This window comes from Gekko japonicus, unplaced genomic scaffold (assembly GCF_001447785.1).
Source record: "Gekko japonicus isolate JY-2015 unplaced genomic scaffold, Gekko_japonicus_V1.1 scaffold131, whole genome shotgun sequence".
NCBI classification, from domain to species: domain Eukaryota; kingdom Metazoa; phylum Chordata; class Lepidosauria; order Squamata; family Gekkonidae; genus Gekko; species Gekko japonicus.
The window spans coordinates 372,781-380,372 of NW_015167061.1; the positions used below are offsets into that span (position 1 = coordinate 372,781).

The following is a 7,592-nucleotide window of genomic DNA, read 5'->3' on the forward strand; positions in this document are numbered from 1 at the left end:
GGGGTGTGTGGCCTAACATGCAAAGGAGTTCCTGCTACAAAAAGGCCCTGGGTTTGGACAACAAACAAGGTCAACAGAATAACAAGCAAAAGGTGGGTGTGGCTGGGTGACTACACTTCTGGTAACATGTTATTATTATGATTATTATCAATGAGCTGTGCTGTCAGGGGTGTGGCCTAATATGCTAATGAGTTTCTGCTGTTGGGTGTGGCCTATTATGCTAATGAGTTCCTGCTGGGCTTTTTCTACAAAAAAAGCCCTGCTCACAGGACTCCACAGCTTAGAGGGAGTGTGGTCTGGCCAGGCCTCTCTGACATACTGCTGTTCCTGTGGGTCAGAGTTGGGCTGGAGACTGAGACGCCTTCTTCCCCTTTAGGTCTGACAGGGGGGCTTGCCGCCCCTCTGGTGGCGGCCGGGGCAGCCGCCATTATCGGAAGTGCTGGGGCGGCCGCCCTGGGCTCAGTCGCTGGGATCGCTGTCATGGCGTCTCTCTTTGGCGCTGCAGGAGCAGGACTCACAGGTAAGAGGCGGCCTCAGAGTCTCTGGAGACAGGGCCAGGCAGAGCTGTGTGCTGGAAGGACGGGCCGGGGAGAAGAGAGGGAGGCTGTGAGCCGAGGAGACTAAATTTCGCCACCCCTCCATGGGGACTTGAAAATCCTCGTTTCAGTTTTGCTTCTCAGCTGGGAAGGCAGAAACCCGTTATATTATCATTATTATTATTGACAAGCACAACAATAATAATAATAATTCTGGATCGCCCCATCCCTGAGGGCACAAAGCTCTGGGCGATTTACAGCAGGTTAAAAACAGTACAAAATGGCAGATTGAAATCAACAAATCAGTTATTCTTAATTTCTCCAGATGGTGTCCATAATTTTAATCAAAAACCTACTCTGGGCTGTTCTTCTGTCTCGTGGGCAGGTTAAGGAGGAGGCTGACGTGGGCAGAATTTCCTGGGAAACGAGTGAGACAACATACACAGACGAGCCAGCTGGATCGGGCCAATGGCCCATCCTGTCCAACACTCTATGTCCCACAGTGGCCAGAAGTACCGGGTGCCATCAGGAAGTCCAGCAGTGGGGCCAGGACACTAGAAGCCCTCCCACTGTTGCCCCCGCCCCAAGCACCAAGAATACAGAGCATCCCTTGCCCCAGCCTGAGAGTCCCTATCTATACCTTGTGGCTAATAGCCACTGATGGACCTCTGCTCCATATAAGAACATAAGAGAAGCCAATGTTGGATCAGGCCAATGGCCCATCCAGTCCAACACTCTGTGTCCCACAGTGGCCAGAAGTACCGGGTGCCATCAGGAAGTCCAGCAGTGGGGCCAGGACACTAGGAGCCCTCCCACTGTTGCCCCCCCCAAGCACCAAGAATACAGAGCACCCCTTGCCCCGGACTGAGAGTTCCTATCATCTATCTATCTATCTATCTATCTATCTATCTATCTATCTATCTATCATCTATCTATCTGATTTATACCGTGCCCTTCCCACTGAAGCAGGCTCCAGAAAAGCTCCAGGTTCGAATCCCCACTCTGTGATGGAAGCTGGCTGGCGCATTCACACACTCTTGGCCTACCTTGCAGGGTTGTTCTGAGGATAAAATGGAGGGAAGGGGGACGATGTCTGCCTCTCTGAGTCCCCACTGGGGTATAAAAACAGTAAATAATATATAATACCCACTGGGGTATAAAAACAGTAAATAATAACCAGGAAATTATATTCATGCATCCATAGAGGCATCCTTCGTTTCTAAGACTGAGTTACCTGGGACTGGTGCTGTGTGATCCCGGGGAAGTGTGGGGGTGAGCCAGACTTGTTCCTTGACCTGACCGCTCATGGCCACCGTCCATCCTACACGCTTAAAATGAACGCCTGATTCCTGTGTCCACAGTCACTCAGTCAACAAAGATAAAAAGCCCAGGCCAGTGGTGACGGAAACACGGTTGGATTCTGTCTTTAGACACACAGTGACTCTGGACAGAGGGGTGACGTGTTGACTTAAAGTATATGCCTCAGAGGCCTCTTTGTAGCCCCACGAGACAATCGGCAGAGCCCTCTGGTTTGGCAAGCTGCACGGGTGCCCGGAGGCTAGAGATGGGAGAGGGAGCCAAATTGGAGAACAGTCCGAAATGGAGGGGATGTTTATGGATCGCTGGAAGAGTGCCCCAATATCAATGTCACCATCACCCCATGAGCTTCACAGCTGAACAGAGACTGGAACCTGAGTTTCCTGAGGCCTAGTTCAGCACTCTAAGCTCTACACCACACTGTTTTGGAAAACTGAAAGCAGCTAAACCTTATTATTGGTCTGAGGTCTATGAAGGAAGGGCGCAACGCTGGTTTGTCCCTTAAAAATGGCTCTGAATTCTCCCCTGCCTCCTTTGACGCTGACGCAGAATTGTCGCTTTCCTTCTGGGGCTGCCCAGGCATCTTTGTCGGGGTTGAGGTCCCAAATGACAGCCAGGGTGGTGTAGTGTGGTTGTGGGTGTCAGACTAGTATCTGGGAGACCCGGGTTTGAATCCCCAGTCTGCCGTGGGCGCTTGCTGAGTGATCTTGGGCCAGTCACACACTCTCAACCAAACCTACCTCACAGGGTTGTTGTGAGGATAGGATGGAGGAGAGGAGAGGGATGTAACCCACTGGGGCGAAAAATGAGGTATAAGTAAATACATAAATGGTCTTTCTTCCAAGAAAGATTCTGGCTGGCGAACGGTGGTTGGCATGTCTTAGAAACACCTGGATTCCGGGCCCAGTTTGGTTTTTTCCCCCTCCCTTCAGGGTACAAGATGAAGAAGCGCGTGGGGGCGATTGAGGAGTTTGAGTTCCTCCCATTAACAGAAGGGAAGCAGCTGCACATCACGGTGGCCATCACCGGCTGGCTGTCCACCGGGAAATTCGGTAAGCGAGGGAAAGAAAAAACTCTGGAGGTTGGGGGGCTAGAGAGGCATTATATGGGGTGGGCATTGGGGGGGGGGAGGCATACAGAATCAGTAGGTCTTCTTCCCCCTGCTTTCTTACCGTACGGGGCCAGATTTTAACATTGTGCTTCAGATGCCCGCTTTGGAGCGGACAAGGGGGCGTGAGACGTTCCTGGCATATGGCAGCGCTGTAGGGATGCATCACTGTTGTTGTTTAGCATAAGTTATCTTGGAACCCCATCTTGAACCTATAGTTAAATATTCTTGGAGCACCGTGGAAGGAATTTTTAGTGAATTGTATTTATTGTATTTTATGCTGTTTTGTATTGTTTTATTGTTTTAACTTCGGCATTTATGCCCCTTGTGAGCCACCCTGAGCCTTCGGGGAGGGCGGGATATAAATTTTAAAATAAATAAATAAATAAATAAAAATGCCCCAGAAGAAGAGAAGGGTTTTTAGACACCACTTTCCTCTACCGTAAGGAGTCTCAAAGCGGCTTGTAATCGCCTTCCCTTCCTCTCCCCACAACAGGCACCTCGTGAGCGATGCTCCCTCTCAGCTGTGGAGTCTTGTGAGCAAAAATTCTGCTTTGTGAGCTGCTGGCCTTAAAGTTGTGAGTGAGCGATTTGGCTGCTGCATAAATGAGTTTGCTCTGGAGCCCCATCCTCCCTGAGCTAAGACAGAAATGTGTGAGCTGGAGGCTAAAAAACTGAACTAGCTCACACTGACTTAGCTTAGAGGGAACACTGCCAGGGTGTCTGTTGTGGGGAGGGGAAGGGAAAGGAGTTTGTAAGCCGCTCTGAGACTCCAAGTGAAGGGCGGGGTATAAATCCAATCTCTTCTCTTCTTCTTCTTTTTTCTAGAGAGCTCGGCCAGCGCTGTCATCTCTCTCTCCCCTTTCTGTCTTTTTATAAACGCACACACTCATGCATAGGCACATGCTCCATCTGAAACAGCTGCCATGAAGGTTCGTACAAGAAGAAGGCTTCATGCGGAGGAGGAGTGAGGAATCAAACCTCCGGGTTTTCTAGATGAGAGGGCCCCGGCTCTTAACCGCTACACCACGCTGGCTCTCCAGTGTTCAGTTCAGCTGCGGTAGAGTCTGAGTTGAGAGCCAGTTTGGTGTAGCGGTTAAGAGTGCGGACTCTGATCTGGGAGAACTGGGTTTAATTCCCTTCTCCTCCTCCACATGCAGCTGTGGGTGTGACCTTGGGTCAGCCACAAGTCCTTTCACACTCTTGTTCTCTCATGAGCAGTCCTCGGGAGAGCTCTCTCAGCCCCACCCACCTCACCAGGTGTCTGTTGTGGGGAGGGGAAGGGAAAGGAGATTTGTAAGCCGCTCTGACACTCCTCTGGGTAGTGAAGGGCGGGGTAGAAATCCAATCTCCTCCTCTTCTTCTTCTTCATCTTCATCTTTTTCTTCTTCGTCGTCTTCTTCTTCGTCTTCATCTTCTCCTCCTCCTCCTTCTTCCCTGAAAATAGTTTCAGGTGAGTCGCCGTGTTGGTCTGAAGCGACAGAACGAAGTCTGAGTCCACGGGCACCTTTCAGACCAACGAAGTTTGATTCTGGGTAGAAGCTTTTACGTGCATGCACACTTCTAACTTTGTACCAGCAATACCCTGGCAAATCTTTAACGGAGACCTTTCAATGGAAAACCCATTTTTTAAAAAGAAAAAGGCAGACAAGAAAAGCCACTGTCCCCGATTTCAGACCCTCAGATCCTCTCACGATCTCCTCTACCGTCGGATCCCCCTGCTGGTATTTCCCCTAAACCTCTCCGGTCGCTGCTGCTTCTGTCTTCTGGCTTTGTTGCTGAATCTGACCAGGAGGAGGGGGAGGTGGAATGGAGGGAAACTCCTTCCTCTGCAGCTGGCTCTCCATGGCAGGATCAGTCTTCCCTCTAAGCAGAGTTAGTGTGAGCTAGCTCGCCATTTTTTAGCCTCCGGCTCACACACATTTTTGTCTTGGCTCAGGAAGGAGGGCTGCGGACCAAACAGATTTATGCAATAGCCAAATCGCTCACTCACAACTTTTAATGCCAGTAGCTCACAAAGTAGAATTTTTGCTCACAAGACTCCACAGCTTACAGGGAGCCTTGGTCAGGATAAGGCCACAACTCCCCCCAATGTCACGTGTGGCTCGGCCGTGAGAGGGCTGACCTCAAGGGCTCCCCGCGACCTTCCTGTGGCCCAGAGAACCGACTGCTGAGGTTTGGGGCGGTGTGTTTGTTGCCATGAGCAGGGCTGGGCAAGGAGGAGAGGGTGTTCACCTCCAGGCCCGTAGCTAACGCGGGGCCCACTGGGCCTGGCCCCCTAGCCGTTTTTAGGGGGCCCCTTCCTGAGCCTCGGCTCCCCTACCCCAACCCCCCCTGATTGCCGGCCAGCCTGTTGGCAGGGAGGACAAGGGCAGTGATTCCAGAGGTTGCCCCCCGGTGCTGTGCAAGAGTGGAAGAGGCACCGGGGCTCCTACGGGAGGGAGGGAGCTGGACCCGGATGCTCCACGGGGAAGGCCTGCCCTTGCGGGAGGGGAGGGGGGAGGGGGAGGGAAGCTGCGGCCGCTGCAGCCCTTGCCCTGGAGCCTTTGATTGGATCAGCAGGCGGGGCCCCCCAGGCCCCCTCCCTAAAAAGTCCTTCGCTCCGGGGCTGTTCACCTCCCCGCACCCTCAAGTTCAAGTTTATTTATACGGTCAAGCGACCAGCCAATATAAAACATTACCTAGAGGAATAATAGTGTAAGATACACTATAAATACATAAAATTCGGATATATAAACGAACATTAAAACGAATACAGAATATCATTAAAACTATACAACACAACGCTCAGATGGACATATAAACGAACATTAAAACGAATACAGTATACAAAACGAATACAACTATACAACACAATGCTAATTTGTCATCAACTTGCTATCTAAGGTACAGGCTTCCTCTTTTTAAGGGCCAGGAAGCAAAATTTTGCCACCGCTAAAGATATCCTCTTTTTCCGGTCTTCCAGCAAAAAAATTAAAATCCTCAATTCTGCAAATTTCAACTGGACATCCAAGGGTTTAAATTTGGACAATGGGAAAATTAACAGCTGTCTCTCCCTAGCATAAAAATTACAATGTAACAGAATATGTGATACCAACTCTATATCAAAATTTGTACATGGGCAGCATCTTTGGGAGATAGGCCAACGCAAAAACCTTCCTCGTAACAGATTAGAGGGTAGGGCATCAAAACGTGCTCTGGAGAAAGCCCATCTATAGCCGTCGTATGTGATGTTAGAAAGATATGGAGCGGGAGCAAAACCTGTCCAGGATTTTAAGACTCCATATCTTGAGAGTAAGAGCACTTCTTCTGTCTGAGCCTCTATATCTATTAGGCGTTGGGTTACCATAGATTTAGCTTTAGTCAATCCTAGCTCAAACAGACTTGCAGGATGAAGCCCAATTGAACCGAGTTTGGCTAATATTTTAGAGGACCAATCAGGGTATCTTCCCGCACCCTCTGTTGCATGCCAGAGTTTGGGGGCCTGGGGCCTGGGAGCGTGTACCCCACGTCCCGTTCCGTTAGGGACTCCAGTTTCCTCCCACCATTAGCAGACAGCCTCAACATTCCGTGAGCGTGCTCAGTTTCCTTCAGACTCTTTGGGGTTGTCTTTTCCCTTTTTTCCTTTTCAGCCTGCATGCTTGCCCCCGGCCCACCATACACTGTGCAGAAACCCTGAACCCATCTGCAGGTGGTCCCGTTTTGCTGTGCTGCTGATAGGCGCTCCGGTTTACTATTAAAAGTGCCAATGATGCCGGTTGACACCGTAACTCTGAGCAGTTAGAATGTTTGTGGGGCCTCCGTGACTGTCTCAGCAGCCCCACCCAGTAGCTGGGGAGGGCGGGCTGACAGGTGGCACCGTTTCAGCATCCGTCTAATTGGCACCATTCTGATGACCTCACTGGGGCTTCCTGGGTGGCAGGGAGACGAGAGCACATGTAGTCCTGGATACGTCTCGTCCTGTACTCTCCCGTCCCCAGATTTCTCACTCACAACAGGGGATCTTCTCGCCTTCAATGTCTCTCCGTCTGCCGCAGCCGGGGCGTTTTGCAAACCGGGTGGGCGGCTGGCAGCCGCTTTCTCCCTTCGACACCATCCCCTGCTTTGCAGTGTGTTACCAGGACTCCTCCAATGTGGTTTTGCTTTTTTAAAAAAACCAAGGCCTTCTGTTCGCCTCTCGCACCCATTCCCTGAGCTAGCTGTGACCGATGTCACTCGGGTTTCTGGAACCTTCCGAGTCGAAGGCCAAAGTCGGGAATGCTTAACTGGGCGAGAGAAATCCTGCGGATCCAGGATCCTGCTAGCCACAGTTGCCAGGCAGAGCCCAAAGTGTCATTCGCAACAAGACTTGGCAAGATCCAGCAGCAGTGAATCATTTTTGTGAGATCCTGCCGTCTGCCTCATGGGCTCTTCTATCGATTTGCTGTGCCTCTAGACCCTCCTCCTCCTCTCCCAGCAAAACCAGCCATGAGAGGCTTTACGAAAACCAATTTTAGAAGGACAAACTCAGCCCTTGGGAAAGCAGTATTCAAAAGTACGGGAAAGCAACAGCAAAACATCTCCAGATGATTGCCAAATTCTTGCCATGTGTCTTTGGGGGGGGGGGGAAGCAGCTTAGAGAGACAACCTCC

General features: G+C 50.9%; 1 protein-coding gene across 1 annotated transcript in view; it reads left to right on the forward strand.

Annotated features, from left to right (window-relative positions):
• Positions 1-7,592, forward strand: part of TMCO4 (transmembrane and coiled-coil domains 4) — a 46,135-nt gene that overhangs the window by 21,209 nt on the left and 17,334 nt on the right. The window contains exons 7-8 of the mRNA XM_015412605.1: positions 377-520; positions 2,786-2,905. Of these exons, the coding sequence (XP_015268091.1) occupies positions 377-520; positions 2,786-2,905 (264 nt within the window). The remainder of the gene's footprint in view (positions 1-376; positions 521-2,785; positions 2,906-7,592) is intronic.